This window comes from Zootoca vivipara, chromosome 5 (assembly GCF_965207765.1).
Source record: "Zootoca vivipara chromosome 5, rZooViv2.hap1.1, whole genome shotgun sequence".
In the NCBI taxonomy this organism is placed as follows: Eukaryota; Metazoa; Chordata; class Lepidosauria; order Squamata; family Lacertidae; genus Zootoca; species Zootoca vivipara.
The window spans coordinates 68,116,600-68,140,169 of NC_142588.1; the positions used below are offsets into that span (position 1 = coordinate 68,116,600).

The 23,570-nt window shown below is 44.9% G+C and overlaps 1 protein-coding gene across 2 annotated transcripts; it reads right to left on the minus strand.

The window, feature by feature from the left end:
- Positions 1–1,500: 1,500 nt before the first annotated feature.
- On the minus strand, positions 1,501–8,864 carry CCDC195 (coiled-coil domain containing 195). Of its 2 annotated transcripts, XM_035133189.3 has the most exons (3): positions 8,340–8,644; positions 4,972–5,233; positions 1,501–1,796 (listed from the first exon to the last, which is right to left on the minus strand). In XM_035133189.3, the coding sequence occupies exons 1-3, from the start codon at positions 8,602–8,604 to the stop codon at positions 1,664–1,666; spliced, it is 660 nt and encodes a 219-aa protein (XP_034989080.3). In that variant the 5' UTR covers positions 8,605–8,644; the 3' UTR covers positions 1,501–1,663. The 2 variants fall into 2 exon arrangements, with proteins under 2 accessions (XP_034989080.3, XP_088526023.1); XM_088669897.1 differs by lacking the exon at positions 1,501–1,796 and having other exon boundaries at positions 4,804–5,233; positions 8,340–8,864.
- Between the last annotated feature and the right edge of the window lie 14,706 nt (positions 8,865–23,570).

Below are 23,570 nucleotides of genomic sequence, written 5' to 3' on the forward strand. Positions count from 1 at the left end.
CCCCACCAGCCTCTCTGCAAGAATATCATGGGGGCCTGACAGAAATCCAAATACACTACTGTATGTCCACAGCATTCCCCTGATCCACCAAGCCTGTAATTCCTTGAAAAAAAGAAATGTGAGTCATCTGGCATGACTTGCTTTTCAGAAAGCCATGCTGGGTCCTAGCAATCACAGCATCTCCCTCTAAGTGCTCACAGACCAACTATTGAATTATCTGCTCTAGGACCTCTCCTGGTATTGATGTTAAGGTGACTGGTCAGCAGTCACCTGGGTCTCGACCCTTTTTGAAGATGAGGACAACATTTTCCCACCTCCAGTCTGCAGGGACCTCACCTGTTCTCCAAGTATTCTCAAGGATTATGGACAGGGGCTCTGAGATTACACCCACAAGCTCCTTCAGTAGTAGAAGAAGAAGAGTTTGGATTTGATATCCCGCTTTATCACTACCCGAAGGAGTCTCAAAGCAGCTAACAGTCTCCTTTCCCCTCCTCCCCCACAACAGACACCCTGTGAGGTGGGTGGGGCTGAGAGACTTCAGAGAAGAGTGACTAGCCCAAGGTCACCCAGCAGCTGCATGTGGAGGAGCGGAGACGCGAACCCGGTCCCCCAGATTACGAGTCTACCGCTCTTAACCACTACACCACACTGGCTCTTCAGTACCCTTGGGTGTCAGCATTCAGCTTGTCAAGTATCTTTGAGGACCTTTTGCCTCTTCTACTCTCATTGCCATTGACCTCACTCTTGCCTGGGTTGTATCCAGACTCCTATCTTGCTCCACGTAGACTCACTGAAATCAATAAAGTTAGTTATGGCTAACTTAAGTCCCAATTATTACATCGGGTCTACTTTAAGCATAACATAGTCTGGTCCCTAGGTCTGATCCAGCAATGCTCTTATGGTCTTCCTTCTTCAGGAATATTTAGCTAGAGGAAACTAGACATCAAATATTGCGCTTTGAAAATGAAAATGCCTACTCAGAAGCTGGTTTAATATCTCCTGCTAGTAACAGTTTAATTACAAGAGCGATTAAATGCATATATCAGTAAAGTCAGGCACTGTGTGAGCAAGCATAGTGAAAATGGAATACTTAAAATTCACCATGTTTTAATATGTTTGTTTTTAGTAATTTGTCAGAATGTTTCAGGGGCTAAATGCAAATGGACACAAACCAAACTTTTATAATTTGAAAGACAGATACGCTCCTGTATTTCTTTCACATACTTTTTAAAGCTTTATAAAATAGACACTATCTCCTGTTCTTTACAAGTTTCTATATTTATGGCAGCTTGAGCAGTAAAAGGAGGTTATAGTACATGCTCTTAAAATGACCACAGTGAACACACACGGTTATATAAAATGCTGTTTAATAGGGTTCCGAAAATAAACCATGAAGTAAAAAATAAAATGAAATACAGCAGAGAGGCACGTGTTATCACTGGGTTTCTTTCAGCCCTCTTTGCACAGGATTTTGACAGCCTCTGTCACAGGTTTTTTCCCCCCCTTTGCAAAACAATCTGCCAATGACCTGCAGTGCTGGCCTGGGTGATTCTCTGGGGGCATTCTGCCAAACAGCTTTGCAGAAATGTAATCTGATGCAGGTCTCTCGCTTCAGGCGAGTTTATCTCTGAAGTCAACGGTGGCCCTTTAAATATTCACCGGCTCACATGTCCTTTTCAATAATGGTGCTTAACTGTTTTGTGTTCTGATTTTGCGAGCACGTGAAAGAGCCTTGATTTTCTGAATAACGTGACATGTCCATGGGTAACAGGAAACTGACAGCCTTTACTTTACCCCTAGGGGAAAAAAGAAACATGCGCAAGATATTTGGAACAAAATGTTATGCACTATGTTTTGCCCTCTGGATCACAGATGTATCAATACGACATAATTCATCATTGCAAACGTATCCTGAATTATATCAGGGCTGACAAACCATTAGCTCTCCAGATGTTGGACTCCGACTTCCATCAGCCCAAGTCAGAATGGCCATTGGTCAGGATTGATGGCAGGCATAGTCAACAATATCTATGGGCCACAGGTTGCCAACTTTGCCCTAGATTGTATACCAGGGATCAGCAAACTTTTCCAGCAGGGGGCCAGCCCACTGTCCCTCAGACCTTGTGGGGGGGCAGACTATATTTTTTGGGGGGAAATGACGCAAGAGCACCATGAGCCCCGGCGACTGCTCACCTGTGACTTGCGAGTGGTAGGGGCTGGTGGTGGTGGCAGGGGTGGGATGATGAGTGGCACGTGAAAGGGTTCCAGAGAGGGGCTGCTTAAAATGGCGGCCAGTTGAGCGCTGCTGCTGCTGGCACCAACAAAGCCCAGCCCCCCTTCCTCCTCTAGGCAGGGCGGGGAGAAGCCAGGAGGAGGGAGGGAGGAGGCGGCACTGCTGCCATGTGAGGGAGGGAGAGGGGAAGAATGTGTGCGCTGGCGATCCACGCGGCGATTCCCGGACCATCTGCAGGCTGGATCCAGAAGGCGATTGGGCCTGATCCGGCCCGCAGACCTAAGTTTGCCAACCCATGTTGTATACCTTTTGGGGAATTTTTTTAAAAAGCATGCTATAATAATAATAATAATAATAATAATAATAATAATAATAATTTTATTATTTATACCCCGCCCATCTGGCTGAGTCTCCCCAGCCACTCTGGTGGGCTTCCAACAGAACAGAACATTAAAATGCAATAATCTATTAAGCATTAAAAGTTTCCTAATCCATCCCAGACTATAATGTTGGGGGGGGAGTATTTGAATTCCTTTCTATTCCCCCATGGTGTAGCCTGCACTTCCTACTCTTCTATCTAGATGAATCCTCCAGCATGGTTTTATAAGAATAACTACTCAACATGGAAGACTCACGGAATAACCACTTCAAAGCCACAGTGCACTATAACAAGACTAGCCATGTAGAGCCTGGCAGATGTTGTTGGACTACAACTCCCATCATCCCTAACAATGGATGGGGTGATTGGGTGGTGGGAGTTTGGATACAATATCCGGAGGGCACCATGCACTTGTATACGCTTGCAAAGGGTTTACGTACACCTGCAAATATGGCTCCGCATTGTTAGAAACTGTTTCTGAAGGAGATACTGGGCATTGCTTGACAGTTAACAATTCATGTGCAGCTTCAGGATCCTGGTGAAGCTATCCTCTTATGAATAGGGCAAAAATGTTTCTTGATGCTTCTGTTCCTCATATGGAAGCTACTTATAGTCAAGACATCCAAAATTATAGCCAAGACCCCAGTGGGATAATCGGAATGCTGCTCACAGGGGACTGTGATTATACAAGCGACCTTGTAATCTGATGCATGTTAAGTCAGATGCCAATCCTACTACAGCCAATGAGGTGAACATTGTAGGAGGTAGTGTGTTTAGGACTGCAGTCTGAGTCACACAGAGCACTTCATGTAAACTTCCACTTGATTGTTATGATAGTGAAACTTGGCATTGCAACGTTGACATGCTTTGCATAAGGGATATGGACTCCGTAGCCCTCTAGATACTGTTGGAACACGGCATTCATCATCCCTGATGACGGGAGCTGATAGAAGTTGCAGTCCAACAACATCAGGAGGGCCACAGATTCCCCATCACTGTTTACAACTTGCAATATTGCACCGGATATGCTTTGATTTTTTTTTTGTAAGCCTCTATAACCAATTTTTGGTGAACAGCGGAATAGAAATCTCTTAATAACTAATTTGTAAATAGATAATGTCAACAAAGGTCCGTATAGTTAAAGCTATGGTTTTCCCAGTAGTGATGTATGGAAGTGAGAGCTGGACCATAAAGAAGGCTGATCGCCAAAGAGTTGATGCTTTTGAATTTTGGTGCTGGAGGAGACTCTTGAGCAGGGGTCCCCAGACTTACTGGGCTTCAGGCCGGAGAGCAGGGGAGTGCGCGCGCAGCGGGCCGGAGGGCGGGGGAGTGCGCGCCCGTGCGCATGCGCGCCCGTGCGCATGCGCACACGCACACAGTCGGGAAAAAATCGCCGAAAATCGCTTGTGCGCATGCGTATGGGCCTCCCCCGACCCGTAAGTGCATCGGAAATGACCTCTTCTGGGTCGGGAGAGGCCCATACGCATGCGCACAAAGGATTTTCGGCGATTTTTTGCCGATTTTGAAGATCGTCGCCGCACCCTGCGCCGTAAGAGCGGGCGGCCGCAGCGGGCGGCGGGGGTCGTCGCGGGCCAGATTGGGAGGCTAATTGGGCCGCATCCGGCCCGGGGGCCGTAGTCTGGGGACCCCTGCTCTTGAGAGTCCCATGGACTGCAAGAAGATCAAACCTATCCACTCCTAAGGCAATCAGCCCCGAGTGCTCACTGAGGCTCCAATACTTTGGCCACCTCATGAGAAGAGAAGACTCTCTGGAAAAGACCCTGATGTTGGGAAAGATGGAGGGCACTAGGAGAAGGGGACGACAGAGGATGAGATGGTTGGACAGTGTTCTCGAAGCTACGAACATGAGGCAGCCCTGTTTAGGGAAGCTTTTAATGTTTGATGGATTTCTGTATTTTAATGTTTGATGGATTTCTGTATTTTAGAATTTCTGTTTTGTTGGAAGCCGCCCAGAGTGGCTGGGGGAACCTGGCCAGATGGGCGGGGTATAAATAATAAATTATTATTATTATTATTATTATTTGACCAAACTGCGGGAGGCAGTGGAAGACAGGAGTGCCTGGTGTGCTCTGGTCCATGGGGTCACAAAGAATCGGACACGACTAAATAACTAAACAACAATGGATGAATATGGTCATGAGATTTATCAAGGTCATTCTTCAATTAAATATGCTCAGGTCTAGTCCCATAGCTGTAGGAAACAATACCAATGATATGAAATTGCCAACCTCTGACATTATAAAATGATTGGAGCCATCAAGTAACCAGACTTTTGCATTTTTCAGTAACCTGACAAGGGATTTCTTGAAGCTTCAATCATCATTTCAGTTGGGCCTACCTGCATTTGTAAACATGGTCTTGGAAAGATCGCCTTTTGTTGGATGTACTGCTGGAGAGGCAATCGGGTGGAATTTTAGCAACTCCTTTTTCTTCTTTGTTGGTGAGTTGCGTATCTGTGGGAAAGGTCGGCTGCTTGATTATCTCCTTCACATCTAGGGCTCCCTTGAATGGATTCCTCTTGTCAGATTTCTGGTGTTTGTTGCCAGGGAGCGATGGCACAGATGAGGAGATGGAATAACGCCTCACCGTCATAATGCTACCTGTGCAAAGATTGTAATCCATGTGGTTTGGTCTTTTTTAAAAATAAAATAAAATAAAAATAAAAAAACCTTTCTCATTCATAGCCTGGAGTGACAATCTTAACCTAACAGATCGGGTGGAATCTGACTGAGGTGGTGGGGCAATTGCCCATGCATCCTAATGGAGCAACCTCTACTGTTAGATAGCACTGACCAGCTTCTCACCTGAGAAGGTATTCCTCTGAAAGCACAGGCTGGCTGATAGCCTCCAACTCAAGAAAAGTTTGAAAAGTTTGAAAAGTGCAGATTAACTGGCTGGAGATCTTTGAAAGGGTGGATCGTAGGCTCGAGGAAATTCGCCAGTGGCTCAGACCTAGCCTGTGTGAGACATGGGCCCCCTCACTTCCTGTTGTACAGCATCACCACAAAAGAGAGAAATCTGAATTGTACTGGAACCAAGGGAACAAGGGGGTACCCTTACATTTGAGAGCAGCCAGTCCTGGAGCCAAATTGATTGCAAATGCAAAAGACTAATTAAACTGCAAACTGGAGACTTCCTTGAGATATTATTATCATTATTTATTAAATTTCTATACCGTCCTTCATCTGAGGATCACAGGGCAGTGAATAATAAATAACCCACAAAAATACATACCATAGTAACAAACAAACAAACAAACAAACAAACAAAAACGCCCCCCCCCCCCGTATTATTACTATGTGCAACTTGTGCTGAGCTGTCGGCTAATTCTTGGCCATTCCCAAAGACCTTTTGGCCATTCCCAAAGACCTTTTGGATATGCTGCAAAATGCTAGTTAACTAGGAGTGCCATGTTATCCAGCTGGCCAGATGTTAAGCATGCCACCCAAAGCCCATTTACACCATTAGCTGGACTGGATTTCTAGTTCTCTCTTTTTTAAAAAAGGAAATCTCTTGCCCTCTGTCCTGTGACAGAAAGCCAAATGTGCTGGTGCCATTCTCCCCAGTGGTTTTGTGGTAAATGAGCCTGTTCCCCCCTTGCACTGTTCTTAGCATTCCCATGAGAATTTGCTCAGAAGTGAGATCTGTCTGTGCTTTTAATGAGGCTTACCAAGGCTGGCCTGATACTTGCCCCCCCCCCACCTCCTCCTACATGGCTGTGCCCCTGCCTTCTCCTCCACAGACTCATCTGTGGAGCAACAGGACAGGTATATGGTGCACCTGCATCTTCATCATGGTGATGACCTGCAGCATGGTGCTGTTGGGAGATTCATTCCCCGTGTGCTTGTTGTCTGTCATATGACTGTATGTGTTTTCATTCCACAGAGTGGAAGTGACGTAGACAGGATGTTTGTCTTACTGTGTTCCTAAGTGGAACTGTTGTTCCTTTGTGCTTTCTCTTTGCTCTGTGAAGCTAGAGAGAGGGAGCCATGATGAAAAGCTCTGTGTGTGTTTATATGTAAATAAAGTAGTTTAGCCAAGATGTTGTGCTACTGAGTTCTGTTACGCAACTGTGCAACCTCTGCGGATCCCTAAAGTGTGCTGGTGTCTTCTGGCATCAGTTGCTGTGATGCTCAGGCTGGAGATCGCCCAGGAGGGGGAGAACATGCCAGCCGGGCATGTGTCTCTGCCAGTGTCCTACTTGTAAGTAGACCATTTCCTGACAGGTGCATCCATGGCTGTTGGAGGCAATGGTAGGTTCATTTTTAATTTTTTTACCTCAAGTGGCAAAACGTCCAGTCTGAGGCTTACTTTCAGGAAAGTATGGCCAAATTCCATCTTTAGACATCTTAGTTTTCATTTAGAATTATTCATCATCAAACCTTTATTGGCATCACATACAAACATTCAAAATAAATAGGCCAGTGCGATCTCGTCGCCATTTCAACAGTACAGTCACTTGCCAAAGGGAAGAAGAGGCAAGCAATCTATTTCACCTCTGTGGGTCTCCAGCAAGGGCAGGGTCCTGTAATGTACTTTGGCGGCAAAAAAATCAAACAGAGGAACTTAGCTACTATCTTGGTGAGCTCCTGGTCTCTCCCCTGTAATAAGAAGTGTGTGACCTCTGTCTCTGGTTTCCATATTGGGATACATGGTTGGTCTAGGAATTGTTGGCAGAGATCATCATACATTTTACATTTAAGGACCGTGTGAGCTAGAGTTTCCACCAGGTGGGCATCACATGGGCAGATCCTATCTCCTTCTGCCATACCCGCGAACCTATCCCAGAGTTGGTTAGAAGGATTAGAATTGAACCTAGCCAGCGAGAAAGCCCTTCTTTCTTGCGGGTTAAACAAAAATTGTAGAATTGAGGTTAAATTCCTGCGCCCAAGCGAGTCAAAAATAAACAGGAGAACATGTTTTTTCCACAGCTGAAATTAGTTCCTGGCACTCTATGTCCCACAGCCAGTTTTCATTTAGGCTTTGCAAGCTTCAAATGCAATCCTTCTCCATGTAACATGAAAGGGAAGCCCAACACTCCACTTCCCTGCTGTTAAGGTAAGAGGCTGTATGAGGTAAACATAAAGCAGTGATGGGTGGTGCTTAGCCATTTCCCAACTCACAACTTGATTTACATAATTAGCAAACCATTTGTATGTCAGTTAGACTGCCTAGATTTGGGAGACTGGAATATCAGAACTCTGCATTCAACCTTTAGTTCATGCCTTGTTGCAACAGCTGCTTTTAAAATATGGGGTTTTTTGGGGAGGGGGTGTTATTGGGTTGTTGTTTTTATTTTTATTAGGTATTTTGTGCTTTTATATCTTGATTTCATTCTGTGAACTGCCCTGAGACCCCTAGGTATAGGGCAGTGTATAAATTCAATTAATAAAAGTAATAAAAGTAATAATAATTACTGCTTTCCTAATTTCCGAGTGTAACAGGATGAGTTTCTGAGGCCTACCCAGAGCAGCTTGTGACTATCAGTGGAATACTTTAGCTTATCTCAGGGTTAGCCAACACGGTGCCCTCCAGACTACAACTCCACTCATCCCTGACCATTGACCATGCCAGCTGGGGCTGATGGAAACTGAATCCAATGACATTTGAAGGGCACCATGTCGGCTAACCTCCGTCTCCCCCTAGCCCATGATGGGCTAAACAAAAGGTTTAGTCATAATTTGCCCCATCAGGAATCATGGGTACCTTTTTGCTCCTGTAGTGCCAGAGCAGAGCCTGCCGAGACGTTCCTGCGCAGAGTCACCGGAGAAGCAGCGGCCTCTTCAACTGAGTCCGCGAGGCTCCAGCCCTTGTCCTTTTTGTCTTCGACCCCTTCTCCCTCCTCTCGCTTTGCTGCCTTCTGCCTGCTGCATGTCAGTTGCCCGCGGAGGGCTCTGTTCTCCCTCTCTAGCTTGATGATTTCAGAGCGCATTTCGTGGATGACCTGCATGAGCCGCTTGTTCCCGTCCATTTCCCACCTCCTTTCCAGGCGGCCAGCCTGGGCGCCGCTTGCTTTAAAAAGAAACCATGAATCCAAGGTGAGGGGCTCATGTGGCACATAAACACACCTGAACAATGGCACTCCCTCCTCCGGGCTCAGCATTGTGCTGTCTTTCACCACCCAAAGAGCCTTGGATAGACTGTCAAGGCTTGAAGAGCCCCTCCATGATTTATTCATTCCGGGTTTCATTTTTCCAAACTGAGTTTTCCTTTGGTGGCAGCTATTTCAGTGCAGGGGCATTGGCCCTGCGAAAGTGGTGAGGTGTGGGGGTGTAGTCATGATAATTCAAACGTGTGTGTGTGTTTGTCCTCCTGCATTTGTCCCACATGTCAAGTTCAGGCATTTCCTGCTGGAAGGCTGCATTCTGCCTTCAGCAATCCTATCCTGTCCAGGGCTGCTGAATGCTTCAGACTCAGAATTATTCTGAGCTGAAGCCAAGTTCACCCAGCATGCACCTCTCTCACCTCCACCAAGATACTGTACATTGTTCCCTTCCCTTCTAAGCTTCTTGAGAAGTTCCATTTTCAGAAATGACTTTTAGGGGGAGGTGGGGAAAACAACACCTTTCCACAGTTCCCCGCGGTTCCCATTAAACCAAAATGCATTTCTGGCTGCCAACTAAGAATATATTTCCACCCGGCTACAGCTCTGCTTTGTTTGTGGCATTTGCTTCAACAAAGTGTGCACAGCAATATTCTGGGAAGGTAAGGAGAGACACATCCAGCATGAATGTTGCATTAGAAACGAAAGGCAATATCGCGGGCTGCTCCTGTTACCTACTCCCTGCGAGAGCAAAATGCCCTCCTGTAGCACTGAGAATTTTCCTTCTGTGATTTGGCATTAATATTAAAACTCAGTGTATTCTCTGATCAGCATAGAAATTATTTAAAACCTGTATGCTTTGAACTGAACTCCCTCCACCCCACTTCATCACCTTGGAAGAGAGTGATTTTGATTCGTTATGTGAAGTGGCTAATCATAGTAAAAACCGTGTGCATGTGCCATGATTGGCTCAGACCTTTACAGATGTTCGGTAAATACAATGAAACTCACTTTGCAGTCAATGTGTACTACCCAATATCAGGGGCAGTCAATGTGATGCTCTCCAAATGCTGTTGGACTCCCATCCCATCAAGCATGGCCAATGGTGAGGGATGATGGGAGTTGTAGTCTGATAACATCTGGAGAGCACCACGCTGGCTACCCCTGGCCTATATTAATCCATCAGAATTGATGGAATATTTTTAGTTGCTAATGTCAGCTGACAGCCTCTCTCTCTCTCTCTCCAACATCAAATGAGTGAACATGTGGCAGGAAGGGAGCGTATAGGTTCAGACAATGAAACAACTGTATGTAGCCAGGTACACATTTTAACACATACGTGCATAGACTTTCTTCAGACATAAAGACTGTCGTTAAGCCTGCTTCTCTCTGCCCTGTGTGACAACTTGGGATGGGGAGATATCTCAGTTTCTCCCAGTTTCTCATTTTTTCAATAATAAGTTCCAATTCTCCAAATTTCTGCACAAGTTTGCATTCAAAAAGGCCCTATGAAAATTCACCATCATCTTTCTACAATATGCCATTTTGCCTGATATACACAATTTTGCAAACCAATCTCCCCAAATGGGATGCATTTTAATACTTATTTTCACTAAATATGTTTTTATACATGTTCCTTACCCTAGCACCTGCATTTCTGTACACATTACTTGGCTGGAGAACTGCATTGCAAAATGTGGAGAAGCGCAAATTTTGAAAGATGACTGTTTTTCAGGCTGCATCTTGTTTTGGAAAGAGTGGAAAGGGTAAATTTGCCTGGTCGAGTTCTAAGAGTTTCCCTCTGGATTGAAGCCGCTTCTTCCAAAGGAAGCATTTCCCTCTCTGCAGACATGTTGCAAATGTGGTTACACAACAAACCACATCTGCAACATCTTTTCAGCATCTCTGAGGTAAAGAAACTTAATTTGCCCCAAATTTAAAACACACACACACACACACACACACACACACACACACACACACACTGTATACCAGAAAGAATCAGAGGCCACAAGCAATTTGTTATTATCCTCCCTTTGCATGAAGTTGTACAAGGCCCATTTTTGACCCAGTTGTGCTTGCAATTTTACTAAGAGGCTTTGGTCAATCATCTCATTGGTATCAAAGTTTGCAGAGTGAAAAGCAATGGCACGTGAGAGATTCAAACAGAATTCTGTCTTCAAGTTTCTTATTCCTATATTCCCCAGCAAGGGATCATGTGTAGGCTAAGTGACACCAAAAGCACCCAATTATAGTATCATTTCTGACCTCTTGGTTCACTCTGTCAACAATCAGCTTCCACCAGAGGAGTTTAAATGCATGTGACCTTTTGATCTTGTATAGGAAATATCTGCTGTAGTCATTTGTTTCTGGAAGTAATTTCATGCATCTTTTTCAAAGGACACCCAAGGCAAGACAATATGGAACATTCAAGGCCATAATTGTTTAATCTATATATATATATATATATATAAATGTAAACTGGGCATGTGGGTTACTATCCACTTTTCTCCGAAACTGCTTCACTGATTCTATTAAAATTTGAACACAACATCCAAAGTGAATGTCCGAAGGCTCTTATAAAGTTTTCAAAGACAGATGTCACACCTCCGCCAGGTGAAACCCCCCAAAACCCCTGTTCCAGAACGCACCACTTAGCCAAAAGTACATGCTGGGGAAAGAACCAGGTTGCAAACCAGCGCCCTCTAGCGGCAGCTACACTGGTACTGCACCTATAGAACCTTCCCTCTCAACAGCACCTCGGCTGCATACTAGGCCGAATGGAGGCCGAAGCCTTTACAGACTTGGCCTGGGGGGAGGCAGGGGACAGGATAGGTCAGGACATGGTGGGACCATTCACAGGGTTGAGCTGGGGGGGGGAGAAGAGATGCAATATGTCATGGGTCAGGACAGGGTGGGGGAATCACAGGGATAAGCCGGGGTGGGGGGAGGAGGGGGCAGGATACGTCATGGATCGACACAGGGTGGTGGCAGTCACAGAGATTAGCCACAGCAACGTGTGGCAGGGCCAACTAGTAAATAAAAAAAATAGAAAATGACCAATCCAGATAGAAACCAGCAAAATGAAGGAACCCATTTAACCTGCTATTTCCCTTGTACCTTCAAAGGATACATGAAAAGGGAAGGTTGGCTCTGTCCCAGGATCCTCATCCATTGGTTCCATGCCAGAAGGGCAGTTTGGCTGAATGTTGGTAGACTCATCTACACAATCAGGAACTTCGCATGATTGGAGCTCCCTTTCCTAGAGAGGATTATTCACATGTTCACCTGAACTCACGAGGAATCCTCCTTTGGCCCTCCCACCCAATGCACGAAGGTGTGAAGCTGCAGCCCATGGAGATGGGGATGGTCCAGTTAGTGTGCATGACCATGCTCCCTCCAATATATCAGTGGTGGAGAACATCTGATCCATTGCTCTCCAGAGCTCCCCATTTGGCCCTTGAAACTGTTTGGGTACAGCCACACCTACCTGCCCTGCACCTAATCTCATATATGTTGTCAGGTATGGAACAGGTAAAGATGTGGCTGTGATGACAGGTGATGGAAAGTGACAGGTGGTCCGTCATTGTGATGTTAGGTGAGTCACAGTGGTCAAGCAAGGCCTGCAGAGTGAGAAGAGAGGAGGAGATCAGAATCCTACCCATTGGCTGGATCCAGCTCGCTGCCTCTGCTCTGTGTGTTTCCATCCAAAAGGCCTGAATCGTGGGAAGGTTAACACACAATAATATAAATCAGAAAGCACCTAATTACATTTCTGGCCCAACTGAAAAACAACGCACAGTTGCCCTAAAACTAAGCAGTGAGATGGACCAGTGAACCTCCCTAGGGAGGCTATAGCATAATAGCGGCAACACTTCAGAGGAAGCCTGATCCAGCTCCCAGGACATCCTAATGGGACCTTTCAGAAACAAGGCAGATGGAGAAAACATGCCCAAACGCAGCATGTGTCCCACTCTATTTGGCAAACATTATGACCCATAAGTGAAGGAGGATGCCTCAGGAATTTAGAGTGTTCCTCATAAAAGCTTGCTTTCAGTAGACAGTGACAGCTACTTTGCTACTGGAATTGCTAAGCAGCTGTTTACAGCCATTTGTTATGCTGAGCTGCTTCTGCTGTTCCAAAATTTAGACAGGTCAATTCTTTGTTGTTTCAACAAAAGCCAAATGGTTTTGCAAATAATCACTGTGAGCCTGGAATGCGCTTACAGATATTCAAAGTTTCCCCCCCATAAATGATGGATGTACATATGCAGACACCAAAGTCATTCGCCTGGGATAAATTCAACCAAGGAGGTTTTAGGAAGAATGCAAATTTATCTAATAAACTAATGATTTAGTCACTGGAATGTTAACTCCCTGCATGCTTTCGAACTGCTAGGTTGGCAGGAGTTGGGACAGAGCAACAGAAGCTCACCCCGTCATGGGGATTCAAACCGCCGACCTTCTGATCGGCAAGCCCAAGAGGCTCCGTAGTTCAGACTACAGCACCACCCTCATCCCTGGTACCTGCAGAAATTAGAACCCCGTACCTGAAATTAGATTTAAAACAAGCATTCAGTTCTGGCCAATAGAGCAAGTTGCGTGTGTGTGATTGTGGTGCCCACAACAGTTTATCCAGTTTGGAAATTCAGCCAAAACGGTTGAATTTCTTATAATGAGCCTTACGGCAAAGAATTCCTCTTATAGTGAGGGTTACGACAAAGAATGTTATTACTTATACTACACAGCTACAGCTGTTTATTTCTCATGTGATTGGGCACAAATTTGAAGATGGACATTCTGAACAGTCCAAGCATTCACCTGTACACCCCTTGCAAGAATATCTGCACCATAACTGGGTGAGTGGTTTTTGCTAAGAGCAGAAAAGGGATGCCATCCGATCCAGTCCTTGTTTTGCTTTTCCTATTAATGCAACAGAGGCTCTCGCCACCCTTTTTACTGCTCATGTGTCCTTTATGTGGAATTTCAAATAATTGGGTATGGGAAAAGTATGTCACATTCAATGCGAGGGTGATTTAATGCTCTCCCTTGCTTCTCAATATTAACCAAATATGCCTGTTGCAATCAACCAAGGGTCATCTAATAAAACTTCCCCAGTGAATATCGAGACATAATTACTCTGCAAGGAATGATTCCTATTAAGCATTAAATGAGTCTTCAATTTGAAATGGAAACCTTTGCCTGTGGTTTGGTGTCGCTGAAGATGTGATTAAACATAAAATATGCATAACTCTTAACTCCTTTAGGGGTGTTGGGATGACACCAACTAATGCATAAATAATACCTCAATAGATTCGTCCAATTTTACCCAACGGCAGAAAACTTTCATTTGTGAACAGCGTGTGCTATTAGAGTTCACAAAAGTTTTGAATGTTAGTGGTACCAGCTTGTGACCAGGTGGCAACACAAGGAATTTGCTTTATACTAAGTCAGAGCATTGGTTCATCTAGTTTGATATTTGTTGACACTGACTGGCAGCAACTGTACAGAACCTGTACAGAACGCCAGCCTTTCCTGCAGACACCAGGGATTGAACCCGGGACCTTCTTTGTGCAAAGCAGATGCACTACCCCCCAAACTATGGCCATTCCCCTTAGTTGATTATTAAAGTAATAATAATAATAATAATAATAATAATAATAATAATAATAATACCCCACCCATCCGGTTGTGTTTCTCCAGCCACTCAGCTCCCAACAGATTGAAAGCAGAATAAAATATCAAATATTAAAAACTTCCCTAAACAGGGCTGCCTTCAGATGTCTTCTAAAAGTCAAATAGTTGTTTACTTCCTGGATATCTGATGGGAGGGTGTTCCACAGGGCAGGCACCACCTCCGAGAAGGCCCTCTGCCTGGTTCCCTGTAACCTCACCTTGCAGTGAGGGAACCTCCAAAAGGCCCTCCGCACTGGATCTCCGGGTCCAGGCTGAATGATGGAGGTGGAGACGCTCCTTCAGGTATACTGGGCTGAGGCCATTTAGGGCTTTAAAGGTCAGCACCAACACTTTGAATTGTGCTCAGAAACGTACTTGGAGCCAATGTTGGTCTTTCAGGACCGGTGTTATATGGTCTTGGCAGCCCCTCCCAGTCACCAGTCTAGCTGCTGGATTCTGGATTAGTTGTAGTTTCTAGGTCACCTTCAAAGGTAGCCCCACGTAGAGCGCATTGCAGTAGTCTAAGCAGGAGATAACTAGAGCATGCACCACTCTGGCGAGACAGTCTGCGGGCAGGTAGGGTCTCAGCCAGTGTAGCAGATGGAGCTGGTAGACAGCTGCCCTGGACACAGAATTGACCTGCGCCTCCATGGACAGCTGTGAGTCCAAAATGACTCCCAGGCTGTGCACCTTCTCCTTCAGGGGCACAGTTACCCCATTCAGAACCCGGGAGTTCCTCACACCCACTTGCCCCCTGTCCCCCAAAACAGTACTTCTGTATTTTCAGGATCCAACCTCAATCTGAATCCATCCTCCAGCTGCCTCCCGGCACTCCAGCTAATCATTCCCCCCTCCATCCCCATTTGTTAGATCAGCCTGTAAGGCCAAATAATACCTACCTATAATCACAAAGAGCTTTCATATTGCACTTCACCAGTGATCAACAGCTTAGCATCTGCTGTCAAGGTTTGCACTACAACAGCTGGAAATTGACAGATTCTTGATTGGAAGACGTGTTTCCGCCTATTCCTCCAAGTCTGAATCCATGAATTGGGCTTAGAGCGCCAAGAACTGACTTTAGCTGCGAGAAAAACATGTTCCCCTCTTTATTTCCAACTCTCTTGGGCGCAGGAATCTAATCAGCTATTTACAATTTCTGTTTAACCTGCAAAAAAGAAGGGCTTTCTCGCTAGCTAGGTTCAACGCCAACCCCTCTAACCTCCTCTGGGGTAGGTTCACAGGGACGGCAGAAGGAGAAAGGATCTGCCCATGCGATGCCCACATCTGGTCGAAACTTTAGCTCATATGGTCCTTGAGTGCAAAATGTATGATGACATCCGCCAGCAACACCTGGACCAACTATGTATTCCCAAATGGAAACCGGAGATAGAGATTGTACGCTTCCTATTACAGGGGAGAGACCAGGAGCATACCAAGACTGTAGCTAAATTCCTCTATTCAATCTTTTGCCGTCGAAGTACACTACAGGATCCTGCCCCATTGGAGACATAGAGGTGAAATAGATTGCTGGCCTTCTTTCCCTTTTGGTGACTGTTCTGATAAGCTGGTGACAAGATTGCACTGGATTATGTATTTCAAATGTTTGGAAATGATGCCAATAAAGGTTAAATGAAATGAAAAAGTCTGAATCCTGTCCAATGGTAGGACTGGAGGGTTACAAGTCCTGATAAAAAGTTATCATCAGTGTTTTGTGATGCTTCCCCTCCCCCACCCACCTTGGTTATAACATCCAAGGTTCGCTCTAGGTCTTAGATTAGATTAGAAAGACAAAAAGCACTCCACAGTTTGTGGCAGGGTATATGCTTGGAATGCAGAAGGGCCCAGGTTACAAGCCTGGCAGCTCCTGTTGAAAGGATCAGAGCGCAGGGGATGTGGATAGTCCTCTGCTGGGAATGTGGAGAGATGTAGCAGGGCTGAAAAGACAATACCACACTAGATGGCCAGAGGAAAAATTACCTCCCTAAATTCCTGGGCACTGCTCAGCTTTGTGATATGTGATAGGAAATCTGAAAGCTCTCTAGTCTGGGATTCTAAGCACGAAACCTTGACGGGTGCTTACTGTCTCTAATGGTCCTGCTAGACAGGGATCAAAGAAACTGACTCACATTTCTGAGTGGCATGTTGAGAAACTGCGAAAGGAGGGCCAAGAAGCTAAACGTCACTTTGTTCTTAGTTTTGCTTTTTGTTTTTTACTCCGTGAGCAAGAACTCTCGAGAATATCTATTTTATGCTCTGCTGTTCTCATGTCACAGATCTGAAGGAGGAAGTGAGAAATTCGGCCAGTTTTCTCTCCCTGTTTCTATTTCACAAGAAATGGCAGCCTATTAGGCAGGCAGCCCCAAGTGAGGGAAGCGGATAAGTATTTCAAAACAATCCCAAAGTGAGAACCTTGTCTAAATGTTAATTTTGTCATATTTTAGAGAGGATGGAAGGTTAGAGGTGGCTCATTAATATCTTGCAGTAATTAATGCCTTGCTGTGATGCTTGAAACTATCCAATTATTTGAAACCTGGTGAGGAATTTGGAGGGGATCTCTATTTTAAGTTCCTCACACAGGTGTGTGTGTCCCCCCCCCCCCCGACACAGAGATTAATTTCCTGGTGAGAAAAGCAATGTAGAAACTGGCCCTAATAGGAGATGGAGAACTTCAGAACCAGGGGGAAATGTGGCCCTCCAAAACTCTCTGCCTGGTCCTCAGGACTCTCCTCAGGTCCCATCTTTCACCAACCCTAACTCATGCCATTCTTGAGTGTCTTTGCCTGTCTAGAATGTTTCTCCTGGATGGAATTTAAGCTCCTTGATGGAGCACAAGAGGGAGGTGTGTGTGTGTGTGTGTGTGTGTGTGTGTGTGTGTGTGTGTGTGTGTGTAGAAACTAGCCTGCTGTATTGTACTTTTGTTGCTCCACCCACTCTGGGCTCTGGCCCTGCCCACCACTGGCTTGTGGCCTCTGGTAATTTGTCCAGAAGGAAATGTGGCCCTCAGGCTGGAAGGCAGGGGTGAGGAAACGTTATCAACCGAGGGCCACGTTATCTTCTCCATCAACTTCTGGGACCCCATGCCAGTGGTGGGTGGAGTCAGTAGCAATGGTGGGTGAAACAAGAAAGGTTGATGTCCCTCTCCCTATCAAGCCTCCATCTTAGGTGAGCAAGAAGCGTTATCAGAGTTCAAAGACACATTCTAGCAAGGTGAAAATACTCAAAAGGTGCAAAGCAGGGTTGGGGAGGAGTGTGTGTTGTAGGACAAGTCTCAAGGGCCAGACAGAGAGAGGCTGGAGGGCTGTTTTTTGGCCCCTGTTTCTGAAGGTAAGCCAAAGCATCATCCATCTCTCTGCTGATTAGAGAGAGTGCTTTGTCTAAAACCTCTTAGTGAGGTTTTTTTTTATGGTAGGGGGTGAGGTTCTAAAGGATAAGCCCCTGATTCATAGCTCAGTAGTCGGCCACTACACCACAGAGTCTAGAGGTTGATAGGTTGATGGATGGAGGTATAGCCCAGGCTTAAGCACCTGGGACATGGAGACAACCCATCAGGATGAGGTCTAGATTAATTACCTTTCCATCTACAGCAGAATTTGATGCTCCTCTACTTGTTGTTGTTGTTGTTTAGTCGTTCAGTCGTGTCCGACTCTTCGTGACCCCATGGACCAGAGCACGCCAGGCACTCCTGTCTTCCACTGCCTCCTGCAGTTTGGTCAGACTCATGTTGGTGGCTTCAAGAACACTATCCAACCATCTTGTCCTCTGTTGTCCCCTTCTCCTTGTGCCCTCAATCTTTCCCAACATCAAGGTCTTTTCCAAGGAGTCTTCTCTTCTCATGAGGTGGCCAAAGTATTGGCGCCTCAGCTTCAGGATCTGTCCTTCCAGTGAGCACTCAGGGCTGATTTCCTTCAGAATGGATAGGTTTGATCTTCTTGCAGTCCATAGGACTCTCAAGAGTCTCCTCCAGCACCATAATTCAAAAGCATCAATTCTTTGGCGATCAGCCTTCTTTATGGTCCAGCTCTCCATACATCACTACTGGGAAAACCATAGCTTTAACTATACGGACCTTTGTCGGCAAGGTGATCTCTCTCCTTTTTAAGATGCTGTCTAGGTTTGTCATTGCTTTCCTCTCAAGAAGCAGGCGTCTTTTAATTTTGTGTCTGCTGTCACCATCTGCAGTGATCATGGAACTCAAGAAAGTAAAATCTCTCACTGCCTCCATTTCTTCTCATTCTATTTGCCAGGAGGTGATGGGACCAGTGGCCATGATCTTAGTTTTTTGATGTTAAGCTTCAGACCAAATTTTGCACTCTCCTCTTTCACCCTCATTAAAAGGTTCTTTAATTCCTCCTCACTTTCTGCCATCAAGGTTGTGTCATCAGCACATTTTTTTAAAATGATTTTTATTGATTTTACAGAATAACACATGAAATACACATATCAAATTCATTCCATCCTCTTCCACCCCCCCCACGAGTCCCCTCCTGCCACGAGAAGGTCCCGCGCCAGGCGGATAGTTGAAGGTGGTCTATTTTCTAGTTGGGTTTATCCCCCTCCCCCTCCTCCCTCTCCCAGAGCCCTCTTCTGCCACCAGTGGGCCCCGGGTTACGAGGCAAGAGAGAGAAGAGTGTCCGCCCTACCTCTATCCATACATATAAGAAAAACAAAAGGAAAAGAACCCCCTATCCCTCCCCCCTTCCCCCCCCAAATATTCCCCTCCCCCCAAAAAAGACTAAAAAAAGAAAACAAGGACAAAACAAAAACCAAACAACAACAAAAATACAAAAAAGATTTAAAAAAGAGAAAGAAGAAAAAAAGAAAAAAAGAAAAACATCTTATTTGTAATCTTTACAATATCATCTTGGACTTCCCCGACTCCCCCCACTCTGGGTCCCTTGTAATAACCATATAGGCAATGTTCTCTAACTCTGCTATTTTCCTTTACACATTACAATCTTATCCTTTTTATTACTCCACTATCCATATCTAATCTTACCGATTTTTCATTATCTTAAATTTCTTCCCATCGCTTAATATTTTACCAGAAATGCAATTTTTGTTCAAATCTTAAAATTCTATTCTCCTTTCTTAATTATTCATATTTAGAACCATCCCCCCCTTTTGCTGGAACCAAATTTCCCAGACATCCCAGCGAATTCCTAATATCAAGCCAGTTTCAGACCATTTAAATCCATCCAATCCAATATCCCTTTATAATTCACCCCATTCCCACCCTTTCCCACCTAACCCCTCGAGTTTGTTTCCAGATCTTCAGCAGTCTCTTCCATGCTACACCTGATGCCCTTCCATTGATTTTACATTGTTTTTTGATTCTGTGGAAAGAAACCAGTCCTTTACAATGTCCAATTCCAGAACATCTTCAAATTCTCCCCTTTTTTTATCCAGTTCCCAGTGCATACTTTGGACTCCCTCTCTCACTAGGAGTCCAACAGTATACACTGTTTCTTTTTTGAGGCCTCCTTGTATCAAACCAAAGTCCTGTTCCACATCTCTCACTTGTGGAACAATGTATCCTTCGTCTTTTCCCTCTTCTTCCAGTATTTGTGTTTGGTCATCTTGTAGATCCTCTTTGTTCATTAAGTTCATATCTTTTTCAGATCCATTTTTTGCATCACAACAGTCATTACTTTCTCTCCACACTTTGGTGGTCTCTCTCAGTTGCTTGTTATTCTCATCCAGTTTTTGTTTAATCTCCAACAGTAACACAGAGATCCTTTGCCAAGCCAGGTCCTGTGATGATGTTGTTATGGCTACAGCCATCTTTGAGATCTCAAATTTCATATGAGTCCAGCAGAATGTGCAGCCGGAAATGGCAGGGATCAAATTTCATCTTCTCTAACGCCATTTTTAAGTCCAAACTGCATAAATTCTTCCTTAAACACCATTTTCCAGATAATTTCTAAAAGTCTTACTCAATCCTTTTAATATTATTATTATTTTTAAATCATTCTTTGTTGTTGCCAAAATCTAAGCACCATTCACTGACACATCTGGAAACCCGGGACCAGCTTCCAGAAGGGCTTTCTTTTAAAAAATCGTCATTTTGCAGGATTTCCCACTTGATCAGTCCTCTCCCCTGTACCTGCAACAGAGGAGGGTTTCTATGTCCGCTTTCCGGTAACTTCAATGTCTCCCACTTTATCAGCTAGGGATTATTTCATTGCTTTGCAGTCTCTCAAAGGGGGGGGGGGTAATCGACTCCCTTTTTAAATCACCCCCTGCAGCCAATTCTTGATTTTTTCAATAATTTTTCCAAATGCAGCTTTTTGCTAACAGGTTCGAATATAAAATCCTTGCTTGAAAATAAAAGGAAGAAATCCACCGCTCTCCGCTGCCAGCACGTAGCTTCTCTTCACGAGGGTGACGGTTGCGCTCAATATGGCCCCCGCGACTCCACTCCGACTCTCTCCGGGGCTCTAAGGCTTACCGGGGAGTTGAGGGATCGCGTTTTCGGGACTCCGCTGAGCTTACTCGTCCCCAGGAAGCTCGACCTGAGGCTCTTTTGGGGAGGTGAGGCGCTATCTCACCTTCCCCCCCCCTCGCGAAGCCGGGTTGCCTCGGAACTCGAGGCAAACCCCGCCGGCTTCAGCGCTTGCGGTGGCCGGAAGTGTGTCATCAGCATATCTGAGGTTGTTGATATTTCTTCCGGCAATCTTAATTCCAGCTTGGGATTCATCCAGTCCAGCATTTGTCATGATGAATTCTGCATATAAGTTAAATAAGCAGGGAGACAATATACAGCCTTGGGCTCCTCTACTTAGAAGCAAGCAATTTGAGTTCAGTGGGTATGTGTGCATAGGATTACAGCCTGAGTGCAGGATTAGGTCTGTCCAAGCAAAGAGGTGGCCTCCAGGATTGGCATCTACTTTTTTTCACAGCCCACCCAATCATTAGGCACCTAAGGAGGCTGTTGCCAAGGGGCAAGAAGGTCACAGCTGTGTGTCAATGCACTATAGCAAGTGTTGGGACCCTGTGGCCCTCCAGATGTTGTTGGACTCCAACTCCCATCAGCTCCAGAACCCTGTGCTAGAACAGTAGGCTTTGCACCCAGGGAGACCTAGGTATAAATAATCAACAAAGCTTACTAGGTGTCCTTGGGTCAGCTGCATACTTGGATCCAGGAAGAAGGATGTATGCTGCCTTGAGTTCTTTGGCAATAATAAATGCAATAAACCATTATCATTCCTGTTTAGGAGAGGAAATAAGCACACAAGAGATTGCCCCAAGTCAACCAGTAAATTTCAGACCTTTCAGAGGCCTTCTATTTAATTCTACTGGTGTGTATATATTAATGCTAGGGAGTGTATTAAGCACGGCTGCAGGAAAGAGAAATACTCTGTGATACCGAGTGGCTTTTTTCTGGGGGGATGCAGGGGTACGCATACCCCTAAACATTTTGTGAATGCACGTTTGGTCTCATTGAGGGGCAGTATTTCAATATGAGTAGGAAAATGAGAGTACCCCTAAACATTTTTTAAAAGAAAAAAAGCACTGGTGATACCAGAATCTACATTTATAAATAGAAATGTGCTTGGATGCAATGACAACTTAATTCAGATTTCAGGTGGCTGTACAGCAGCATTAATCAAGCCTCAGAGTGACAGAACATCTCAACAGTTTAAGAATATCGCAGTTACTAACACATACTGCCAGGCATAAAAACTGAACATAATGAAAGAAATTTCAAGGGTAATTGCTTTTATGGATAGAGTAGCTTGTGGCTTGACCACAACTGTAATTACATTTGTATCTTCTTCCTGATAATGATGAAAAGCAGCACAGCAAATTGGAAGAGGTGTCTATTTTCTAAATGCGGTTTTAGAACTGAAACCATCTCTCATATTTCTAGGATGGCAAGGCCAGCCTCAAAGTGTCAAACAGGCACTTCTTCAGGAATTGCCAGCTTGAACTACAAATATACCTTAAAACATATGAGCTACACATTAGCATCTGGAGGTGTGACTGCCTGCTTATCTGGCAGAGGTAGGGGAATTCAATACATGAAGTTATATTCTTTCTGGGCCACAGCTGGTGGCTTAAAGTGTTTGCACAGCAAGCATTTTAAACTTGATTTCCATTAGCTAGGCATCCTTATTGGAAAATATGCATCTAAATTGCATGTTTATTCTGAAGCAAGTCCTTCTGAGTTTAGTAGAGTATATTACCAAGTATGTTTGCACGTAATTGCAACTTCGCAGTGCAATCCTATATACTCCTCCTCAGAAATAAGCCCCACTGAGTTCAGTAGAGTTAGTCCCAAGCAAGTGTGTCTATGATTGCAGCCTTGTATATCTTATTTGCAACTGCACACTCTGAAGTTATATTGGACAAGAAATATACAACCATGAAAACTAGCTCATTTGCATGGTATCAAATTGGATTGGGGGGGGTGCATGTTGAGATTCCTGCAATGGGGGCTGGACTAGATAAGCCCCGGGATCCCTCCCAACTCTTCAATTCTATGAGCCTATGATTCTATGAAATATTCAGACCAGAGTGAACAGGCTATCTCACTTCATCATCCGAGGCACACAAGATCATCCCAGGAGGACTAAAACCACCTGCAAAATTAAGCATATAACTGCTGGTTATATTCTGAAAGACCAGTACTTATACATTGTACTTTCAGATCTTACAGAACCATTATGTTAGTCTAAGATGCCGTGTCCTGCTCTGGCAGACCTGCTGTTGCTTGGAAACTTTGCCACAGCTGTGCTGGCGTTTTTGATTCAAATGAGCTGAAACATCTCCCAGAGGAGATCTACATTGTGCTTAAGTCACAAGTGGCATTTTAAGTGGTTTACCATATCTGGGACCAGGAGGGATGCAGCAGTGCTAGAGTTAGTGCCAACCCTAATTCCCAAACATAGCTGGTGACATTGGGCTCAAGGGTCCTGATGATAGCAGGAAAAGTGATGTGCTCAGGTAACAGAATATAGGGCCAATAAATGGTCCCAATTAGGTCCCCCTTGCCAGGTCCCCCTCCAGATAATGGAAAAACACTACCAGCTCCTCCTGATCACTGTTACCAACCTTCAGAAAGAAGCATTTTTAACAACATACAGAGGTATTTTCTTGTTATATTTTCCTCAGCAATGCATGAATTGCAACTCCTAGAAGATCGCCTGTGTTTTCGTTAACAACCCTGTGATTTTAGTTTAGTTTTTAATTTTCCCAGTGCTGAATATGAAAGGCAG